The sequence below is a fragment of the Pseudophryne corroboree genome, chromosome 1, assembly GCF_028390025.1.
Source record: "Pseudophryne corroboree isolate aPseCor3 chromosome 1, aPseCor3.hap2, whole genome shotgun sequence".
In the NCBI taxonomy this organism is placed as follows: domain Eukaryota; kingdom Metazoa; phylum Chordata; class Amphibia; order Anura; family Myobatrachidae; genus Pseudophryne; species Pseudophryne corroboree.
In genome coordinates, this window is record NC_086444.1 from 368,424,140 (window position 1) to 368,448,582 (window position 24,443).

At 47.4% G+C, this 24,443-nt stretch overlaps 1 protein-coding gene across 1 annotated transcript in view; it reads left to right on the plus strand.

Annotated features, from left to right (window-relative positions):
* The window catches only part of GGT5 (gamma-glutamyltransferase 5), a 231,551-nt gene that overhangs the window by 177,828 nt on the left and 29,280 nt on the right, over positions 1–24,443 (plus strand). Inside the window, exons 11-12 of the mRNA XM_063935507.1 lie at positions 11,376–11,473; positions 12,994–13,106. Of these exons, the coding sequence (XP_063791577.1) occupies positions 11,376–11,473; positions 12,994–13,106 (211 nt within the window). The remainder of the gene's footprint in view (positions 1–11,375; positions 11,474–12,993; positions 13,107–24,443) is intronic.

Genomic DNA, 24,443 nt, shown 5'->3' on the forward strand with positions numbered 1-24,443 from the left:
TGACTACAAGTATCAGGGTGCAAAACAGGGAGGGGCACAAGCGAATTTGGTGCTTTACGAGTGTGTTTTACTGTGTAAAAAGCACTGCATGTCAGAGAAATAGATCATAAATTGGCAAAAAATATACAATATATGATTGTGGCTATAAGGGAAGTTCTGGAAGTCACGGAAGCCACTCCTGTACCTCAGGAGACGGCTTATTTCTATAAAGAAAAGAACTCTAAGGTCACTTTCCCGCCTTCCCACGAGCTTAATACACTCTTTAGCTTATCCTTTCCCGGTGGAGGACAGGAAAATATGGGAGTCACCCCCTGTGTTAGACAGTGTACTGTCAAGGTTGACAAAGAAGGTAATACTCCCTGCACCGGCAGACCGAAAGATGGAAACTACATTATAATCCATTTATGTTGCCAATGGTACGCTGCTCAGGCCCACAATTTCTTGCGCGTGGGTGAGTCGCGCTATTGAGAAATGGCCAGAAAGAGAGTCATCAGAAATTGACAAGATTGATAAAGATGAGATACTCCTTAAGTTAGGGAATACCAAAGACGCTGCCGCATACATGCTAGAAGCGATGAAAGATATTGGACTCTTGAGTTCACAAGCCGCTACCATGGCAGTATCGGCTCGGCTGGCGTTGTGGATTCGCCAGTGGAACGCGGATGCAGATTCCAAAAGAAATATGAAGGCTCTCCCATATAAAGGTGAGGCCTTATTTGGCGATGGACTGGATGCGTTAGTCTCGGTGCCTACCGCAGGTAAGTCGACATTTTTGCCCACTGCGCCTGCACCGGCAAAAAAGACATATCACCTGCACATGCAGTCCTTTCGGCCCAATAAATACAAAAGAGCGAGAGGTTCCCCCTTCTTTGCGGGTAGGGGAAGGGGAAAGGGAAAGAAGTCCACAGCAGCTTCAGGTTCCCAGGAGCAGAAGTCTACCCCTACTTCTGCCAAGTCTTCAGCGTGACGCTGGGGCTCTTTTGCGGGAGGCCGCTCGGGTGGGGGCACGTCTCAAACTGTTTAGCCAAGGTTGGATTCTGTCTGGCCTGGATCCCTGGGTGTTGCAAATAGTGTCCCAGGAATATAAGCTGGAGTTTCAAGATGTTCCCCATGCCGATTTTTCAAATCGACCTTGCCAGCTTCTCTTCTAGAAAGGGAAGCAGTAACAGCGGCAATCCAAAAATTATGTCAGGATCAGGTCATAGTCCTGGTGTCTTTGTCACAACAAGGGGAGGGGTTTTATTCAAGCCTTTTTGTAGTTCCGAAGCCGGACGGCTCGGTCAGACCGATCCTAAACCTGAAAAATCTGAATCTCTACTTGAAACGATTCAAGTTCAAAATGGAATCACTGAGGGCAGTGATTTCCAGTCTGGAGGAGGGGGACTACATGGTGTCTGTAGACATACAAGATGCTTACCTGCATGTTCCCATTTATCCTCCTCACCAGGCTTATCTAAGGTTCGCGGTTCAGGATTGCCATTACCAATTCCAGACGTTATCTTTTGGTCTCTCCACGGCGCCGAGGGTATTCACCAAGGTGATGGAGGAGATGATGGTTCTCCTGCATCAAAAAGGAGTCAATATAATTCCTTATCTAGACGATCTCCTGATAAAGGCGAGATGCAGGGAGCAGTTGTTACAAAACATCACACTCTCCCTGTCAATACTCCAACAACACGGTTGGATCATAAATTTTCCAAAGTCACAGTTGGACCCGACGACAAGATTGTCTTTTCTCGGGATGATTCTGGACACAGAAGTTCAGAGAGTATTTCTTCTGGTGGAAAAGGCTCTGGAAATCCAGAAAATGGTAAAACAGATATTGAAACCATCGAGTGTGTCGATCCATCAGTGCATTCGGTTGTTGGGGAAGATGGTGGCGGCCTACGAGGCCATACAGTTTGGCAGTTTCCATGCCAGGGTATTCCAGTGGGACCTGTTGGACAAGTGGTCGGGATCCCACCTACACATGCACCGGAAGATAATCCTGCCGTCAAAAGCCAGGATTTCGCTCCTGTCATGGCTACACAGTTCTCACCTACTAGAAAGACGCAGGTTCGGGATTCAGGACTGGCTCCTGGTAACCACGGATGCAAGTCTCCGAGGCTGGGGAGCTGTCACTCAGGGAGAAAGCTTCCAGGGAAAATGGTCAAGTCAGGAAGCCTGCCGTCACATAAACGTGCTGGAATTGAGAGCCATTTACAATGGCCTTCAACAAGCGGTACGTCTTCTTCAAGATTATCCCATGCAGATCCAGTCAGACAATGTAACAGCAGTCGCGTACATAAACAGGCAGGGCGGAACGAAAAGCAGAGCGGCAATGGCAGAGGTGACGAAGATCCTCCTCTGGGCAGAAAGACATGTAAAGGCTCTGTCTGCAATTTTCATTCCGGGAGTAGACAACTGGGAAGCGGACTTCCTCAGCAGACACGATCTCCATCCAGGAGAGTGGGGCCTCCACCAAGAAGTCTTCGCAGAGGTGACAAGTCTTTGGGGAGTTCCTCAAGTAGACATGATGGCATCTCGTCTCAACAAGAAGCTTCAGAAATATTGTTCCAGGTCGAGAGACCCTCAAGCAATAGCAGTGGATGCGCTTGTGACCCAGTGGGTGTTCCGGTCGGTGTATGTCTTCCCTCCACTTCCGCTGATCCCAAAAGTGCTCAGGATCATAAGAAGAGTTCGAGCAATCTTCATTGCCCCAGACTGGCCAAGGAGGGCTTGGTAACCAGATCTTCAGGAGTTGCTCATAGAAGATCCTCGGCCTCTTCCTCTTCGTGAGGACCTGCTGCAGCAGGGGCCGTGCGTTTATCAAGACTTACCGCGGCTACGTTTGACGGCATGGCTGTTGAGCGCCGGATCCTAACCCGAAAGGGTATTCCCAAGGAAGTCATCCCCACCCTTATTCAGGCCAGGAAAGGAGTAACGTTGAAACATTACCACCGTATTTGGAGAAAATATGTGTCTTGGTGTGAATCCAAGAAGGCTCCTACGGAAGAGTTTCAGTTGGGACGTTTTCTCCATTTTCTGCAGGCTGGTGTGGAGGCTGGCCTCCGATTGGGATCAATGAAGGTCCAAATTTCGGCCTTATCAGTGTTCTTCCAAAAACAATTGGCCTCTCTTCCAGAGATTCAGACCTTCGTGAAAGGGGTTCTGCACATCCAGCCTCCATTTGTGCCTCCAGTGGCACCATGGGACCTTAATGTGGTGTTGCAGTTCCTTCAATCGGATTGGTTTGAGCCTCTACAAGAGATAGAGTTGAAGTTTCTAACTTGAAAAGTGGTGATGGTTTTGGCATTGGCATCCGCACGGCGGGTGTCTGAATTGGGGGCCTTGTCTCACAAGAGCCCTTACCTGATCTTCCATGAAGATCGGGCAGAGTTGAGAAATCGTCAACATTTTCTTCCAAAGGTGGTTTCATCTTTCCACATAAACCAACCTATTGTGGTGCCAGTAGTTACTGACACGTTCACTGAGTCAAAGTCTTTAGATGTGGTTAGGGCTTTGAAGATTTATGTCGCTAGAACAGCTCGAATACGGAAAACAGAGTCTTTGTTTGTCCTGTATGCTCCCAACAAGATTGGGTGTCCTGCTTCCAAGCAGACTATTGCACGTTGGATCAGAGGTACGATTCAGCATGCTCATACTACGGCTGGATTGCCGTTACTGACGTCGGTGAAGGCCCATTCCACTTGGAAGGTGGGCTCATCCTGAGCGGCTGCCCGGGGGGTCTCGGCATTGCAACTTTGCAGAGCAGCTACTTGGTCGGGGTCAAACACATTTGCAAAATTCTACAAGTTTGACACCTTGGCCGATGAAGACCTCAAGTTCGGTCAATCGGTGTTGCAGGGTCATCCGCACTCTCCCGCCCGTACTGGAGCTTTGGTATAAACCCCATGGTCATGAAGTGGACCCCAGCATCCTCTAGGACGTATGAAAAAACAGGATTTTGATACCTACCGGTAAATCCTTTTCTCCTATTCCGTAGAGGATGCTGGGCTCCCGTCCCCAGTGCGTATTTTATCTGCAGTTTTATTATTAAAGTTATACAAGTTGTGTTATATTAGTTTCAGCATGTTGCTGTAATTGGTTCATGACTGTTGGCGTGTGTTATGTTGAATGCCATGTTGTGCGGCATGGTTGCGGTGTGGGCTGGTATGTATCTCACCACTAGTATTAAAGTAAATCCTTTCCTCGAAATGTCCGTCTCCCTGGGCACAGTTCCTATAACTGAGGTCTGGAGGAGGGGCATAGAGGGAGGAGCCAGTTCACACCCATTGAAAAGTCTTAAGAGTGCCCATGGCTCCTGCGGAACAGTCTATACCCCATGGTCATGAAGTGGACCCCAGCATCCTCTACGGACTAGGAGAAAAGGATTTACCGGTAGATATCAAAATCCTGTTTTCTTATTTCTTTGCATTAAACACATAGTGCTGGGTTACCCTCCACAATTGTAAATTGATCCCTTGATCTATAAACGTAAGCAGCTCACCACAAGCGCAGCAAGCTATTATATTTTTTGCTCCCATTCAATGCCTTCTCACACATGCAGGCAGTAAGGCAGCATTTGGAAGCATTTGGAAGCATTTGGAAGGCATGCTGTTCCTTGTAGTGCTAATAGGAGATCCTGGGGGTGGCTCCCAGGTAAGTTAGCTCTCTTTCTGGATGCGTTTTAGTATGAGCCTTTATCATTAGGCCTTACTGTAGACAAATCACATGGCCCAATGTGGGCACTGTCATTATGTAATGTTAGGACTGCTGATATCAGAAAAGCCTTGACGCGGCCAGCAGCTAAACATGTCTTTGCAAACGCATGTGACCAATTTCTCTGAAATTCTATTACCAGATAGGTTCAGCACACTGCATGGCGAGCGCAGCGAGCCCACAAGGGGCTTGCTGCACTCGCCCCTCCCCGCCGGGATCCCGGCGTTGGTATTCTGCCAGGATCCCCGTGTCGGTATGCTGACCGCCGGTCAGCCATACTACACCCACTGTCCCAGTGGCGTTTTCAAACTATAGACTACAGTATATTCCCTATCACATTGATACACATACAGACTAGGGTTAATTTTAAGATTACTATGCCTGGGCTGTTTCCTGCTAAAGCAGTTGTGAATAATCTCCAACTCCTCCTGTGTCTCTCCAACATCATTCCCACAGTATTAAAACTGACATTAAAATGAAACAAGGAAAAGTTGGTTACAATCTTTTTACTCTTTACTACCCCTCACCTCAAAACCTGGCCACTATGCTGGTGTTCAGGAGGAATATGTTGGTGTGCAGGCAAAATATATTGGTGATATGCGTGAGGAGTGTGTTGTGCAGGATTGGCATATTAGTATTCAGGGGGTCATGTTAGTGTGCAATGGGGGTTTATGTTGGTATGCATGAGGAGTATGTTGGTGTGTAGTAGGGGCATGTTAGTATGCAGGTGGAGAATGTTGGTGTGCAGTAGAGGCATGTTACTGTGTTGGGGGCATGTTGGTGTTTACGAGGAGTATGTTTGGGTGCAGAATGGGCCATATTAATGTGCAGTGGGGCATGTTGGTATGCATAAGGGCTATGTTGGTGTGCAGGAGAGGCATGTTGGTGTGCATGAGGAGTACATTGGTGAGAAAGAGGGGCATGTTAGTGTGCAGGGGGGCATGTTGGTTTGCATGAGTAGTATGTTGGTGCGCAGTAGGGGCATTTTAGTGTGCATGGGCATGTTGGTGTACATGAGTATGTTGGTGTGGAGGAGGGGCATGGTAGTAAGCAGGGGGTTATGTTACTGTGTTGGTGTGCAGTCGGAGCATGTTAGTGTGCAGAGGGCATGTTGGTGTACATAAGAAGTATGTTTCTGTACAGGGGCGCATGTTGGGGGGCATGTTAGTGTGCAGGGCGCATATTGGTGTACATGAGGAGTATGTTGGTGTGCAAGAGAGGCATGTTAGTGTGCAGAGGGCATGTTGATGTGCATAAAGAGTACATTGGTGTGCAGGGGGCATGTTGCTTTGCATGAGTAGTATGTTGGTGCGCAGTAGGGGCATTTTAGTGTGCAGGGGCATGTTGGTGTACATGAGGAGTATGTTAGTGTGGAGGAGGGGCATGTTAGTGTGCAAGGGGCATGTGGGTTTGCTTGAGGAGTATTTTTGTGTGCAGTAGGAGCATGTTAGTGTGCGGGGGGAGTATGCTGGTTTACAGGAGGGGCATGTTAGTGTACATGAGAAGTATGTTGGTGTACAGGGGGGCATGTTGGTGTGCATGAGGGGAATGTTAGTGTGCAGAGGGCATGTTGGTGTGCATGAGGAGTACATTGGTGTGCAGGGGGCATGTTGGTTTGCATGAGTAGTATGTTGGTGCGCAGTAGGGGCATTTTAGTGTGCAGTGGCATGTTGGTGTACACAAGGAGTATGTTGGTGTGGAGGAGGGGCATGTTAGTGTGCATGAGGAGTATTTTGGTGTGCAGGGGAGCATGTTTGTGTTCAGGGAGGCATGTTGGTGTACATGAGGTGTATGTTGGTGTGTAGGGGGCATGTTAGTGTGCAGAGGGGGCATGTTTGTTAACAGGAGGAGTATGCTGGCATACAGGAGGGGCATGTTAGTGTGCAGGGGGGATGTTAGTGTACATGAGAAGTATGTTGGTGTACAGGGGGTCATGTTGGTGTGCATGAGAAGTATGTTGGTGTACAGGGGGTCATGTTGGTGTGCAAGAGGGGCATATTAGGGGGTCATGTTGGTGTGCATGAGGAGTATGTTGGTGTGCATAAGGAGTTTGTTGGTGTGCTGTAGATGTATGTTAGTGTGCAGGAGAATCATGTTGGTGTGCATGAGGAGTATACTGATGTGCAGCAGGGGTATGTTAGTGTGCAGGGTGCATGTTGGTGTGCATGAGGAATACATTGGTATGGAGGAGGGGCATATTGTTGTGAAGGGGTAAGTTGGTGTGCATGAGGAGTTTAACGGTGTGCAGGAGGGGCTTGCTAGTGCACAGGAGGTGATGTTGATGACTGTGCATGAGGAGTATATTGGTGTGCAGAAGGGGCATGTTAGTGTGCAGGGGGGCATGTTGGTGTGCATGAAGAGTACATTGGTGTGCACGGGGTCATATTAGTGTGCAGGGGGGCATGTTGGCGTGCATGAGGAATATGTTGGTCTGGAGGAGGGGCATGTTGGGATGCAGGGTAGTGTCCCCCCTGTAATCTGCTTCTTGCTATAATTTTATAGAATGCTTGATACACAATAGAAGCTGATGGTTTGCTGTTTGCAACTTTTCCACCTGCCTTCAGAAGGTTTGATACATCTCTCCCATATTCATTATTGTTTGTGCAATGTCTGATTTCATGGATTTATGGAGCAATGTGTATGCACAAAACCTAAAATACAAATATATCCAAAAAGAGGATTCATATTTACAAATATATATATATATATATATATATATATATATACACTTTATCTGAAGAGTTTTCACAGCGCTTCACTTTTTCCACATTTTGTTATGTTGCAGCCTTATTCCAAACTAGAATAAATTCATTTTTGTCCCTTAAAATTCTACGCATAATACCCCATAATGATAGCATAAAAAAAGTTTTTTTTTTGTTTTTTTTTGCAAATTTATTAAAAATAAAAGTCTTTTTGAATATGATGCCACAAGCTTGGCACACCTATCTTTGGGCAGTTTCACACATTTTTCTTTGCAGCACCTCTCAAGCTCCACCAGGTCTCTCCAGAGATGTTCAATCATATTCAAGTCTGGGCTCTGGCTGGGTCACTTAAGGACATTCACAGAGTTGTCCTGAAGCCACTCCTTTAATATCTTGGTTTGTGTGCTTAGGATCGTTGTCCTGCTGAAAGATGAACCGTCACCTCAATCTGAGGTCAAGAGCGCTCTTGAGCAGGTTTTCATCCAGGATATCTCTGTACATTGCTGCATTCATCTTTCTCTCTATCCTGACTAGTCTCCCAGTTCCTGCTGCTGAAAAATATCTCCAGAGCATGATGCTGCCACCACCATGCTTCACTGTAGGGATGGTATTGGCCTGGTGATGAGCGGTACCTGGTTTCCTCCAAACATGACGCATGGCATTCACGCCAAAGAGTTCAATCTTTGTCTCATCAGACCAGAGAATTTTGTTTCTCATGGCCTAAGAGTCCTCCTTGGCAAACTCCACGGAAGCTGCCATGGCTTCCATCTGGGCACTCTACCATACAGGCCTGATTGGTGGATTGCTGCAGAGATGGTTGTCCTTGTGCAAGGATCTCCTCTCTTCACAGAGGAATGCTGTAGCTCTGACAGAGTGACCAACGGGTTCTTGGTCACCTCCCTGACTAGGGCCATTCTCCCCCGATCGCTCAGTTTAGACGGCTGGCTAGCTCGAAGAGTCCTGGTGTTTCCGAACTTCTTCCATTTGCGGATGATAGAGGCAACTGTGATCATTGGGACCTTCAAAGCAGCAGATATTTTTCTGTACCCGTCCCAGGATTTGTGCCTCGAGACAATCCTGTCTCGGAGGTCTACAGACAATTCCTTTGACTTCATGCTTGGTTTGTGCTCAGACATGCACTGTCAAGTGTGGGACCTTATATAGACAGGCGTGTGCCTTTCCAAATCATGTCCAATCAACTGAATTTACCACAGGTGGACTCCAATTATGCTGTAGGAACATCTCAAGGATGATCAGTGGAAACAAGATGCACCTTAGCTCAATTTTGAGTTTCATGGCAAAGGCTGTGAATACTTATGTACATGTGATTTCTTAGTTTTTTATTTCTAATAAATGTGCAAAAATCTCAAAAAAACTTTTTCATTATGGGGTATTGTGTGTAGAATTTTGAGGGAAAAAAGGAATTTATTCTATTTTGGAATACGGCTGTAACATAACAAACTGGAAATAGTGAAGCACTGTGAATACTTTCCGGATGCAATATATATATATATATATATATATACTGTATATGGGTTTATTCAATATAAATGTAAATACAGTACATTTACATTATAATTTAAGATGAGATAGACTGACTTTGATGGTCTAACAGGAGGTTTTGTCTACTGTATATAAAAATAAATTAAAACATTAACTGAAAATATTTTTGGGGGTAAAGCTAAGCTCTGGAAAATTCTACATATGTGGCTGCGAATGTTAATAATTCTAACTCGCTTTTTTAGAAATATGTGCAGTATCTACTGACATACTGAAGTCCTCAAGATGGAACATTATTTAACTCTCTCTGGTGCACATCAGTAGACTTACAATAAATACGCTCTGTTTTGCAGAAGATTAATTATGGTGTGGGGGAAAAGAAGATGCCACCAATGTATTTGCCAGGGGCTTCCATAAGAATTATGGCTAATTTTTGATCATGGGCTGGCTCTGGGCATAGTTAACATACTGTAGGTACTTGCCAAGAACGCCTCTGCTCCAGAGGAGGAGCTCACGAGGAAGGCTGGGCAGAGGTTGCTAAGCCAACAGAGTAAGAGCAGCACCATGGCATTTGTCCATTGGAGCCTGTGATGTGCCCTGAATGGAGGAGCTCAATACATTTTCCTTTAAGTGACCCCCTGGTGCTCCGTCCACCTTAAATGTTCATACTCTGTCTCATTGCCAGTCTCGTGTCACCTCTGTGTGCACACACTGTGCAGTTACCCAGTTTCCTGCGGAAATAAAAACAATATTGTCTAAAAGGAACAGCTTTGAGCAGCAGGCTCAGCTGCATGTTAATGAGGATAGAGAAACTCAAGTAACAATGAGGAAAGTTTCAGTTTTTATTTGACCTTGAAGTTCCTAAATTCCTTAAGAACTCTGGGAATAATTCAGAGATGTATGTAAATCCGATGCTGCTTCCTGGTTCCCTGCCTTCCTAGTTAGAATGTTAAGTAAAATTAAAATTACCTGCACAGGATCGGTGATCTGAGGGCTTCTTCTCTGTGACCTCTTCACCTGATCTGTGCTGTCAGCTGAAATGCCTGCCGGGACTTCACTGCACCTTAGCTGACAACACAGATCAGGTGAGCCCACTGCCCCCCAATCCTGCGGCAGATACACTTTTTTAATATTTATTTTGTATTATAACTTTCTCCGGCAGGGTCCACAGGTTATTTACAGGATAACAATGGGATATGATGGAGCGACAGCGGATTGGCACCAAACTATCACAAGCTTTCAGTCCTCCCAGGATGCAATGGGCTCGTCCATATATCCCCGCACACTATCTCAGGCAAATCAGTATTTTGTTTGGTGCGGCAGGAGCCGGACATGGTCAGAGGGCTGCTGTTCTTGGCAGCCCTAAGCTTTCTTATTTTATTTTTATAGTCTTACTATGTTTTAGAGCGATCTTTCTTAACAGCGTCTTATACGCATATTGGAAAAAGTCGCTCCAACAACTCTCCGCCAGGTCGCAACAATGCTTACCCATGTGTACAGTGGCGTCTCGACGGGCGTCTGTGTCGGATATACTAGCAGGTCCAGCAGACGTTACCAGGCTGTGGCTGGAGCACAGGGAGAAGGTAAGGCATCGGTTCCACGTAGTCGGAGAATACGGACATAGCCGCACTGTATTGGGAGGAGACTACCAAACAGTAGCTGACGCACTGCCACCACGGGTGCCCCAGCGCTAGGCCTTAGGGCTCATAAGGCACCAGGATTAGTATGAGGCTGCGATCCCTAGGCTTGATGTAAGTGGTGGGGAGTTAGACGCTCTCCTGGGCGCCCCTCCCCCCAGTTCATGACCAGTTTCCGCGATTCTCCCGTCATGAACTGTTGCCTCACTTCCGTCTCAAACGCTACCACGAGGGGTCTCGGTCGCAGCATGGGCCGCTGCGTCTGTGTTCACTAAGCGCTACTGCGAGGAGACCCGGTCGCAGTACAGGCGTCTGTATGACGGGTGCATCTGTATGCACAGTGCGTCTGTGTCCACTTAAGAGTTCATTGGTGTAGTGAAAGAAATATGGACCCGAAATCTTTCCAAATTTCTAGGGTCTTAGATTTCCTTCAGACAGGAATGGATAAAGGTTTGAAGGTAGCTTCCTTGAGAGTACAAGTATCAGCATTGACTGTATGGTTCCAAAAGAAAATTGCCAATTTACAGGATGTGCGTACTTTCTTACAGGGAATGCTGCACATTCAAACTCCCTTTTGTCCTCCTACAGTGTCTTGGGACTTAAATTTAGTCCTGAAAGCCCCTCAAGTTGCTCCATTTGAATTTGCTGTATGTATGTTGGGATGAAGCACTACTGCAATATGTAATTATGTATGAAGCACTGTTGCTGTATGTATGTTGGGATACAGCACTACTGCAATAAGTAATGTATGAATCACTATTGTGTACATTTCATGTTGAAGCACAACTGCAATGCATAGCTATGTATGAAGCACTGTTGCTCTTCTCTCACTTAGATTTGGCTCGATGATTTATTCCCCAAGCACAGGGATCATCTTTAATAACCAACTAGCGGATTTCTGCATTGGTAATTCTATAATTTCCATCAAGGAAGGTGAGACATTCTCAGTCTTGTTTATTTTGCCCTTTATTTCTGTTGGCTGTATATCTATCTTTGGGTTTTTTCAGCACAGGTCATTTATATTGAATTTCTAGTACTACAGCAACCCAAGTACTGCATCACACTAGTGTTTTATATAAGTAGTGTTGCTCAGTTTATTGTTTCCTTGCACTAATAGGAAGTGGGATGCAGCATCAATCTCTCACAATTAGTTATTTTAAAGGGGGATACACACTAGGCAATTTCTGCCTAAAAAAATAAAGGATAACGACATTTATGCCGTTATTGTTTATTTTTAGCCTGAAATCGTCCAGTGTGTATGTATGGGGGAGATATTGGTGAACGATGAAGGATGCGCACTCCCGCATGTCGTTCAGCGTTCACCAATATTGAGCTGACATGCAGCTCAACGCATCAATGTTGGGCTGAGCTGCATGTTTGGGAATGCCGGAGGTGATGTCACTGAATGTTATCGTTGAACGATAACTTTCAGTGTATACACACTATATCGCTGAATGCTATATCATTCAACGATATAGTCATTCACCGCCGGTGTTCCCGCCTCAAGAACTTATATGTCCCTTCAGTTGAAAGCGTCCTCGCAATGACTATTATGAGGACCAAATTGTGTTTAATGGAATGTAGTTATGTTACTGGCGGTCTTGAGACCACCGGTCACAATACCGACCACTACATCCCGCCTGCTGAAAATCCCACCGGTTAGCATGCCGACGAAAAGGGACTGTTCCCACTCATGGATGTCCACGACACCCATAGAGTGGGAATAGAACCCGTGGCAAACACAGCGAGCCACCGAGCCCGCAAGGCGCTTTGTTGCGCTTGCCCACCTACCCCTGCCGACCATCTCAAAGTCGGGATCCCCGGCGTCGGTGTTGTGGTCACACATCCCCAACCCAGGAATCATGGGACTTTTTTCTCCAATACTAGCTAGACTATATACAGGTGCTGATTTTAAGACCCTATGGATATCTGTAAACTGTTCAGGTGCCGTAGAAAGCAATCAGATACTGTACATGCGGAATGATTGATCACTTCTGGGTACACACAGAACTGATCCGTCTCATTGGAATGTTGTGGGCATGTAGCTGACGTCCATGCTGGTTTGGAGAGTGTGGATGGAGGTGGGATTCACTCAGCATGGGGTCCCGATACTACTGATGACAGCTACATCTAGGGCCGTAGAAGCTGTGTGCTGGAAGGGCATCCCCATGAAGAAGGATGGATGATAGGCCTACACGAGTAGATACTCACATTACCATATGGTAGTAAGCAGGCTCAGTACTCTGGAAACTTACAGTCCAGCTTTTAATAATCATTCATTGATACGTATGTTGGGAACATTGCTCTCTGTGTTCATCTCCATAAGAATGAGCCCATATTGCTCAAAGCTATATTAGAATTTTATAGTTTTGTATGTAATTTATACTTAATGTTTAATCTTTGAGACGAGTATTATCATTGTGATGTTAATATATTCATTCCTGGCAATACAGGACAGCAGCCACCATCATCCATGACACCGTCCATTCTTCTGTCCAATGACAAAAACTCTCAGCTGGTAATAGGTGGTGCTGGTGGTACGAGGATCATCAGTGCTACAGTTCAGGTATGTGTTTCTGCTGTATCACAGCTAGGCTTCCAGCAAATGTGTTTATGCTATATCACAGCTAGGCTGCCAGCAAATGTTATGCTGTATAACAGGCAGCTAGCCTGCCAGCAAATGTTATGCTGTATAACAGGCAGCTAGCCTGTCAGCAAATGTCTTTATGCTGTATTACAGCTAGGCTTCCAGCAAATGTTTTTATGCTGGATCACAGCTAGGCTGCCAGCAAATGTTATGCTGTATAACAGGCAGCTAGCCTGTCAGCAAATGTCTTTATGCTGTATTACAGCTAGGCTTCCAGCAAATGTTTTTATGCTGTATCACAGCTAGGCTGCCAGCAAATGTTATGCTGTATAACAGGCAGCTAGCCTGTCAGCAAATGTCTTTATGCTGTATTACAGCTAGGCTTCCAGCAAATGTGTTTATACTATATCACATTAGGCTGCCAGCAAATGTTATGCTGTATAACAGGCAGCTAGCCTGTCAGCAAATGTCTTTATGCTGTATTACAGCTAGGCTTCCAGCAAATGTGTTTATACTACAGTATATCACAGCAAGGCTTCCAGCAAAATAATAGTCATGTCCAACCCTTTCCTCGCTGAGGCTTTCTCACCCATGCTGAGCCTGTTTGTCACATTGCAGCAATCAATAATGTATTTGTGCAGTACTTACTAGAGATGTGCCATTCAGTTCTTCAGAAATCCGAATCCACACAGATTTTGCGGATCCAAACCGGACCCAAACCCGGTCTGGATCCGTACCAAGTCCCAGTTCGGATCTTCCTGCGGAATTCAGATTTTAAATCTGAATTTCAGGATTTGGATTGCAAAAAATAGGATTTTAATTACCTACCGGTAAATCCTTTTCTCGTAGTCCGTAGAGGATGCTGGGGTCCATTTTAGTACCATGGGGTATAGACGGTTCCGCAGGAGCCTTCGGCACTTTAAGACTTTTCAACAGTGTGAACTGGCTCCTCCCTCTATGCCCCTCCTCCAGACCTCAGTATAGGAACTGTGCCCGAGGAGACGGACAACTTTGAGAGAAGAATTTACATTAAACTAGTGGCGAGATTCACACCAGCTCACACCATACCAAAAACATGTCGCCTAACATGGCCTTTAACATAACCATGCTAACGTGCATGCATAATGTAACAGCAACAGCTATGAACATCTTAACACATGAGAACCTGTGTAAAAAGAGAAAACATAATTTGCAGGAAAAATTAGCACTGGGCGTGCGCCCAGCATCCTCTACGGACTACGAGAAAAGGATTTACCGGTAGGTAATTCAAATCCTATTTTCTCTTACGTCCTAGAGGATGCTGGGGTCCATTATAGTACCACGGGGATGTACCAAAGCTCCCAGTATGGGTGGAAAAGTGCTAATGTTCCTGCAGAACTGACTGACCAAACTGAAGGTCGTCAGCAGCCAAGGTGTCAAACCTGAAAAACATCGCAAACATGTTTGCCCCTGACCAAGTAGCTGCTCGGCAAATTTGCAACGCTGAGACACCCCGGGCAGCCGCCCAGGAAGAACCCACTTTCCTTGTAGAGCGGGCCTTTACCAAACTCAGTAACGGCAATCCTGCCGGGGAATAAGCGTGCTGAATGGTACCTTTGATCCAGCGCACAATAGTCTGCTTAGAAGCAGGACCCCCAATCTTGTTGGGGTCATAGAGGACAAACAAAGATTCTGTTTTCCTTATCCGAGCCGTTCTTGCAAGTCCTCAACGCTCTGACGACATCCAAGGACTTTGAAACGGCTGAGGTGTCAGAAGCCACTGGCACCACCACAGGTTGGTTGATATGGAAATAAGACACAACCTTTGGAAGAAAATGCTGATGCGTCCGCAGTTCAGCTCTATCTTCATGAAAAATCAAATAAGGACTCTTGTGTGACAGAGCCCCTAATTCAGACACTTGTCTGCCTGAGGCCAAGGCCAACAGCATGATCACTTTCCAAGTGAGAAACTTCAACTCTACCTCTTGTAGAGGCTCAAACCAGTCCGATTTAAGGAACTGCAACACCACATTAAGATTCCATGGCGCCGCAGGAGGTACAAAGGGAGGTTGGATGCGCAGAACCCCCTTCACGACGTCTGGACCTCAGGAAGGGAAGCCAACTGTTTCCGAAAGAAAATGGACAAGGCCGAAATTTGGACCATGATAGACCCTAATCTCAAGCCAGCTTCCACACTCGCCTGTAGAAATAGAGAAGATGTCCTAATTTAAACTCCACTGCAGGAGACTTCTTGGATTCACACCAAGATACATATTTTCTCCAAATACGATGGTAATGTTTGGACGTTACCCCTTTCCTGGCCAGAATAAGTGTGGGAATGACTTCATTGGGAATACCCTTACGGGCTAGGATCTGGCGCTCAACAGCCATGCCGTCAAATGCAGCCGCGGTAAGTCTTGATAAACAAACGGCCCCTGCTGAAGCAGGTCCTCGCGAAGAGGAAGAGGCTGAGGATCTTCCAGTAATAACTCCTGAAGATCTGGATACCAAGCCCTCCTTGGCCAGTCTGGAGCAATGAGAATTGCTCGAACCCTTGTTCTTCTCATGATCTTGAGAACTTTTGGTATTAGTGGAAGTGGAGGGAACAGATACACCGACTGAAACACCCACTGGGTCACCAGTGCATTCACTGCTATTGCTTGTGGGTCTCTCGACCTGGAACAATATTTCTGAAGCTTCTTGTTGAGATGTGATGCCATCATATCTACTTGAGGAACGCCCCAACGATCTGCTGCCTCTGCAAAGACTTCTGGGTGGAGGCCCCATTCTCCTGGATGGAGATCGTGTCTGCTGAGGAAGCCTGCTTCCCAGTTGTCCACTCCCGGAATGAAAATTGCCGACAGAGCTTTTTCATGTCTTTCTGCCCAGAGGAGTATCTTTGTCACCTCTGCCATTGCCGCTCTGCTTTTTGTTCCACTCTGGCGGTTTATGTAAGCTACTGCCGTTACATTGTCTGACTGGATCTGTATGGGACGACCTTGAAGAAGGTGTGCCGCTTGATGAAGGCTGTTGTACACAGCTCTCAATTCCAGAATGTTTATATGAAGGAGTACTTCTTGACTTGACCATCGTCCTTGGAAGCTTTCCCCTTGTGTGACTGCTCCCCAACCTCGGAGGCTTGCATCTGTGGTCACCAGGATCCAAGTCTGATTCCCGAACCTGCGTCCCTCCAGGAGGTGAGAACTTTGAAGCCACCACAAGAGTGAAATACTGGCTTTTGTTGACAGGATTATCCTCCGGTGCACGTGTAGGTGCAATACAGACCACTTGTCCAGTAGGTCCCATTGGAACACCCTGGCGTAGAATCGGCCAAATTGTAGAGCCTCGTAGGCCGCTACCATCTTCCCCAGCAGGCGGAGGCACTGATGAATCAATACGCGTGCTGGTTTTAAAACTTGTTTGACCATCCTCTGGATCTCCAGAGCCTTTTCCACCGGTAGGAATACTTTCTGTGCTTCCGTGTCCAATATCATTCCCAGAAATGATAACCTCATTGTGGGTTCCAATTGTGATTTTGGAAGGTTTATGATCCAACCGTGCTGTTGAATCACCGTCAGGGAAAGTGCAATGTTCTGCACTAGTTTCTCCCTGGATCTCGCTTTTATGAGGAGATCGTCCAAGTATGGGATGACCTTGACTCCTTTCTTGCGAAGAAGACCCATCATCTCCGCCATCACCTTGGTGAATATTCTCGGAGAGCCCGAAAGGCAATGTTTGGAACTGGTAGTGGCAGTCCTGCACCGCAAACCTCAGGTATGCCTGATGCGGCGGGTAGATGGGAACATGTAAATAAGCATCTTTGATGTCCATCGATACAAGAAATTCCTTTTCCTCCAAGCTGGAGATCACCGCTCTCAGGGATTCCATCTTGAATTTGAACCTTTTCAAATAAAGGTTCAGAGTCTTTAGGTTTAAAATCGGTCTGACTGAGCCATCCGGTTTCGGCACTACAAACAAGCTTGAATAAAACCCTTTTTCCTGTTGTGACACAGGAACTAAGGAAATTACGTTGTCTTGACATAATTTCTGTATTGCGTTCAGCACTTTTGCTCTGTCCTGAACAGAAGCTGGTAAGTCTGATTTGAAAAATCGGCAAGGGGGAAGGTCCTGAAATTCCAATTTGTACCCTTGGGATACTATCTGCAATACCCAAGGATCCAGATCTGAGTGAACCCAGACCTGGCTGAAAGACAGTAGACGTGCCCCCACCCGATCGTACTCCCGCAGGGGAGCCCCAGCGTCATGCTGAGGTTTTAGCAGAAGTAGCTGTTGACTTCTGCTCCTGCGAGCCTGATGGTGTTGTAGATTTTTTACCTCTTCCTCGACCTCTTCCTGCGAAGAAGGGGGTACCCTTTGCCTTTTTGGACTTGTTGGGCCGAAAGGATTGCATCGTATGAGAATGAAATCCTTTCCTAGGTGGAGCAGCTGCGGAAGGCAGAAATGCTGACTTGCCTTATGTAGTTGTTGAAATCATGGCATCCAGCTTGTCTCCAAAGAGGGCTTCTCCATTGTAAGGAAGCGCCTCAATATTCTTTTTTGATTCCGCATCAGAATTCTATTGGCGGATCCACAACGCCCTGTGGGCTGAAATCGCCATAGCGGAGGATCTTGAACTCAGCAACCCAATATCCTTCATAGCTTTAACTAAGTAACCTGCAGCATCTTTGATATGGCCGAGAGTTAGGACTATTTCATCCCTGTCAACTGTGTCTATGTTAACAAGCAAGTTGTCAGACCATTTTTCCACAGCATTACCTACCCACGCACAAGCAATGGTGGGCCTGAACACCGTTCCGTTAGCCGTATATATGGATTTTAGGGTTGTTTCTAATTTACGGTCAGCTGGATCTTTTCAAGAGGCTGAACCAGGGGCAGGCAAAATTATTTTCTTAAGGTGGGTACACACTAGTAGATATATCTGCAGATCAATTGATCTGCAGATATATCTATGGACGGATCGGGCAGTGTGCTGTGCATACACACTGCCCGATCCGTCGGGGACTGACGTCATGAACTGGGCGGGCGTGTACACACGCCCGCCCAGTTCAGCTGTCAATCACCACCGGCCGTCGCAGCACGTGTACGGGCGGTCGGCAGACCACCCCGTACACACACAGCGACGCGCCAATATATCGGTAGATATATTGGCCGTCGGCTGTGCTGCGCGGCCGACACAATACGTCTGTGAACTCCGTCGTTCACAGACGTATCGGCCGTACACGACGGTCCCGCGATATATCGGCCGTTCAAGAGAACGGCCGATATATCGACCAGTGTGTACGGGCCTTTAGACAGCCGAGAAACTGAGGTGTCTATCATTGGGGGTGTCTCCCATTTGTGCCTGTCTTCCTCAGGGAAAGGGTACGCTACACGTATACTTCTGGGAAGGGTAAATTTCTTCTCAGGGTTAGCCCAGGATTCTTCAAAGAACGCATTCAAATCCTTTGAAGGAGGAAAAGTCACAACCTGCTTTTTATTTAATTTAAAATAATCATTTTCCTCAGGGACCAGTGTTGTTTCAGGAAACTCCAACACTTCCTTTATAGCAACTATCATACATTGTATGCTTTTGGCTAATTTGGGGTCTACCCCTCTCAAATCCCCAGTGTCGACGTCAGAGTCGGAATCTGTGTCTGTGTCCCCTTGCATTATCTGGGCCAGACACCTTTTCTGGGAACTGGATGGGACCCGAGTGGATGATATGGAAGGGTCAGTAAACAGTGCATCCTCCACAGACTGCCTCCAATATTTAGTCTGTTGTTCAGACTCAGAGAATTTCTTTGCAAGCATTGACATATTCTTTTGCAACATTCTCACCCACTCCGGCTCCTTCTGAGAGGGAAGGGCCACCACATTACCCTCTTGTGCATCTAAAATGGATTCTTCCTGGGAAGAACCCTCCCCAATGTCTGACATGTTACACACTTGTACACACACACACCCCTATCACACAGGGGAGCTATTGGGGACAGACCCACACTAAAGTCTGTCAGAGAAAATAAGAATTTACTCACCGGTAATTCTATTTCTCGTAGTCCGTAGTGGATGCTGGGGACTCCGTAAGGACCATGGGGAATAGACGGGCTCCGCAGGAGACTGGGCACTCTAAAGAAAGATTAGGTACTATCTGGTGTGCACTGGCTCCTCCCTCTATGCCCCTCCTCCAGACCTCAGTTAGGGAAACTGTGCCCGGAAGAGCTGACATTACAAGGAAAGGATTTTGGAATCCAGGGTAAGACTCATACCAGCCACACCAATCACACCGTACAACTCGTGATAACCTTACCCAGTTAACAGTATGAACAACAACTGAGCATCACTCAACGGATGGCTCATAACAATAACCCTTTATTAAGCAATAACTATATACACGTATTGCAGAAAGTCCGCACTTGGGACGGGCGCCCAGCATCCACTACGGACTACGAGAAATAGAATTACCGGTGAGTAAATTCTTATTTTCTCTAACGTCCTAGTGGATGCTGAGGACTCCGTAAGGACCATGGGGATTATACCAAAGCTCCGAATGAGCAAACACAAGGTGCTCCTCAGCCAGGGTAACAAACTTGTAAAACTTTGCAAAAGTGTTTGAACCGACCAAGTAGCCGCTCGGCAAAGCTGTAAAGCCGAGACCCCTCGGGCAGCCACCCAAGAAGAACCCACCTTCCTGGTGGAATGGGCTTTCACTGATTTTGGATGCGGCAATCCAGCCGCAGAATGAGCCAGCTGAATCGTGCTACAGATCCAGCGAGCAATAGTTTGCTTTGAAGCAGGAGCACCCAGCTTATTGGGTGCATACAGAATAAACAGCGAGTCAGTCTTCCTGACTCCAGCCGTTCTGGAAACATATATTTTCAAAGCCCGGACTACGTCCAGCAACTTGGAGTCCTCCAAGTCCCGAGTAGCCGCAGGGACCACAATAGGTTGGTTCAAATGAAACGATGATACCACCTTTGGGAGAAATTGGGGACGAGTCCGCAATTCTGCCCTGTCCATATGGAAGATCAGATAAGGGCTTTTACATGACAAAGCCGCCAATTCTGATACACGCCTCGCCGATGCTAAGGCCAACAGCATGACCACTTTCCACGTGAGATACTTTAGTTCCACGGTCTTAAGTGGTTCAAACCAGTGGGATTTCAGGAAATCCAACACAACGTTAAGATCCCAAGGTGCCACAAAAGGGGGCTGAATTTGCAGCACTCCCTTTACAAACGTCTGAACCTCAGGTAGTGAAGCCAGTTCTTTTTGAAAGAAAATGGATAGGGCCGAAATCTGGACCTTTATGGACCCTAATTTCAGGCCCATAGTCACACCTGACTGTAGGTAGTGCAGAAAACGACCGAGCTGGAATTCCTCTGTAGGGGCCATCCTGGCCTCACACCAAGCAACATATCTTCACCATATACGGTGATAATGCTTAGCTGTTACATCCTTCCTAGCCTTTATCAGCGTAGGAATCACTTCATCCGGGATGCCCTTTTCCGTTAGGATCCGGCGTTCAACCGCAATGCCGTCAAACGCAGCCGCGGTAAGTCTTGGAACAGACAGGGCCCCTGTTGCAACAGGTCCTGTCTGAGAGGCAGAGGCCATGGGTCCTCTGTGATCATCTCTTGTAGTTCTGGGTACCAAGTCCTTCTTGGCCAATCCGGAACGATGAGTATTGTTCTCACTCCTCTTTTTCTTACTATTCTCAGTACCTTGGGTATGAGAGGAAGAGGAGGGAACACATATACCGACTGGAACACCCAGGGTGTCACTAGCGCGTCCACAGCTATCGCCTGAGGGTCCCTTGACCTGGCGCAATATCTTTTTAGCTTTTTGTTGAGGCGGGACGCCATCATGTCCACCTGTGGCAGTTCCCATCAATTTGCAATCTGTGTGAAGACTTCTTGATGAAGTCCCCACTCTCCCGGGTGGAGGTCGTGTCTGCTGAGGAAGTCTGCTTCCCAGTTGTCCACTCCCGGAATGAACACTGCTGACAGTGCTTGTACGTGAATCTCCGCCCAACGAAGAATCTTTGTGGCTTCTGCCATCGCCACCCTGCTTCTTGTGCCGCCCTGGCGGTTTACATGGGCGACCGCCGTGATGTTGTCTGACTGAATCAGCACTGGTTGGTCTCGAAGCAGGGGCTCCGCTTGACTCAGGGCGTTGTATATGGCCCTTAGTTCCAGTATATTTATGTGCAGCTGCGACTTTGGAATATTCAGAATCCAGCCGTGCTGTTGCAACACTTCCTGAGAGTGTGCTACGCTGATCAACAACTGCTCCCTGGACCTCGCCCTTATGAGGAGATCGTCCAAGTACGGGATAACCGTAACTCCTTGCTTCCGAAGGAGTACCATCATTTTGGCCATTACCTTGGTAAATACTCTCGGTGCCGTGGACAGACCAAACGGCAACGTCTGGAATTGGTAATGACAGTCCTGTACCACAAACCTGAGGTACTCCTGGTGAGGTGGATAAATGGGGACATGCAAGTAAGCATCCTTGATGTCCAGAGATACCATAAAATCCCCCTCTTCCAGGCTTGCAATGACCGCTCTGAGCGATTCCATTTTGAACTTGAATTTTTTCATATAAATGTTCAAGGATTTTAAATCCAGAATTGGTCTTACCGAACCGTCCGGTTTCGGTACCACAAACAGTGTGAAATAGTAACCCCTTCCCTGTTGAAGGAGGGGGACCATTATTATCACTTGCTGGAGGTACAGCTTGTGAATTGCCGCCAGGACTACCTCCCTTTCCATGGGGGAAGCTGGCAAGGCTGATTTTAGTTAACGGTGAGGGGGAGTCACATCGAACTCCAGCTTGTATCCCTGAGATACAATTTGTATAGCCCAAGGATCCACCTGTGAGCGAACCCACTGGTTGCTGAATTTTCGGAGACGCGCCCCCACCGCTCCTGGCTCCGCCTGGCGAGCCCCAGCGTCATGCGGTGGACTTAGTGGAAGCCGGGGAGGACTTTTGTTCCTGGGAACTAGCTGCATGGTGCAGCTTCTTTCCTCTACCCCTGCCTCTGGCAAGAAAGGATGCACCTCTGACCTTCTTGCTTCTCTGAGAACGAAAGGACTGCATTTGATAATACGGTGCGTTCTTAGGCTGTGAGGAAACCTGAGGCAAGAAAGTCGACTTTCCAGCTGTTGCTGTGGATACGAGGTCCGAGAGGCCGTCCCCAAACAATTCCTCACCCTTATAAGGCAAAACCTCCATGTGTTTTTTAGAATCGGCATCCCCTGTCCATTGCCAAGTCCATAAGACCCTCCTGGCAGAAATGAACATTGCATTAATTCTAGAGCCCAGCAGGCAAATGTCCCTCTGGGAATCCCGCATATATAAGACGACGTCTTTTTTATATCCCACGGTTAGCAAAACAGTATCCCTGTCGAGGGAATCTATGTCGTCTGACAGAGTATCTGTCCATGCTGCTACAGCGCTACACATCATCCAGGCTGAAGCAATAGCTGGTCTCAGTAGAGTACCAGAGTGTGTATACACTGACTTCAAGATAGCTTCCTGCTTCCTATCCGCAGGATCCTTTAGGGCGGCCGTATCCTGAGACAGCAGGGCCACCTTCTTAGATAAGCGTGTCAGCGCCTTGTCTACCCTAGGGGAGGATTCCCAACGTAACCTGTCCGTTGGCGGGAAAGGGTACGCCAGCAGTAATTTTTTTGGAAATCACCACTTTCTTATCAGGGGAACTCCACGCTTCTTCACATAACTCATTTAATTCATGTGACGGGGGAAAAGTCACTGCCTGCTTTTTCTCCCCAAACATATACACCCTCTTGTCAGGGACAGGGTTAACCTCTGAAATGTGCAATACATCTTTCATTGCAATAATCATGTAGCGGATGGCCTTGGTCATCTTAGGCTGTAATTGTGCCTCATCATCGTCGACACTGGAGTCGGACTCCGTGTCGGCATCTGTGTCAACCATCTGAGATAGTGGGCGTTTATGAGACCCTGCCGGCCTCTGAGTCGCCTGGGCAGGCCCGGGTTGAGACCCCGGCTGTCCCAAGGCTGCAGCGTCATCAAACCTTTTATGCAAGGAGCTTACATTATCATTTAAGACCTTCCACATATTATCCGCACTTGCTCCGCCTCCACGTAATCCTCCTCATCAAACATGTCGACACAGCCGTACCGACACACAGCAGACACACAGGGAATACTCTGACTGAGGACAGGACCCCACAAAGGCCTTTGGGGAGACAGAGAGAGAGTATGCCAGCACACACCACAGCGCTATATAACCCAGGGATATTCACTATAATAAGTGATTACCCAATAGCTGCCGATTTTATGTCTTTTGCGCCTAATTTATGTGCCCCCCCTCTCTTTTTTACCCTTCTTGTACCTGGATACTGCAGGGGAGAGCCTGGGGAGCGTCCTTCCAGCGGAGCTGTGAAGAGAAAATGGCGCTGGTGTGCTGAGGAAGAAGGCCCCGCCCCCTCAGCGGCGGGCTTCTGTCCCGCTTCTGTGTGAAAAAAATGGCGGGGGTTTTTACATATATACAGTACCTGACTGTATATATGTATGTTATGCCAAAAAGGTACTTCAATTGCTGCCCAGGGCGCCCCCCCCCCCCCTCCCCCCCCTCCCCCCCCAGCGTCCTGCACCCTACAGTGACCGGAGTGTGAAAGTGTGCTGGGAGCAATGACGCACAGCTGCGGTGCTGTGCGCTACCTTAAATGAAGACAGGAGTCTTCAGCCGCCGTTTTCGCCGTCTTCAAGCTTCTGTTCTTCTGGCTCTGCGAGGGGGACGGCGGCGCGGCTCCGGGAACGGACGATCGAGGACAGATGCCTGTGTTCGAACCCTCTGGAGCTAATGGTGTCCAGTAGCCTAAGAAGCGCAACCTAGCTGTAGACAGGTAGGTTTGCTTCTCTCCCCTCAGTCCCTCGTAGCAGTGAGTCTGTTGCCAGCAGAAGCTCACTGAAAATAAAAAACCTGACAAATACTTTCTTTTACTAGCAGGCTCAGGAGAGCCCACTAGGAGCACCCAGCTCTGGCCGGGCACAGATTCTAACTGAGGTCTGGAGGAGGGGCATAGAGGGAGGAGCCAGTGCACACCAGATAGTACCTAATCTTTCTTTAGAGTGCCCAGTCTCCTGCGGAGCCGTCTATTCCCCATGGTCCTTATGGAGTCCCCAGCATCCACTAGGACGTTAGAGAAACACAGAGGGATTTGCCAGTCCACACACTGCGCCTTATTGTGAATTGTGGAAATATTACCCACTTACAGCGCATATACCAATAATAGGCCCACAGACCTAATTATAATGAACACTCTCTGCCTCTTCTGTAACACCCTG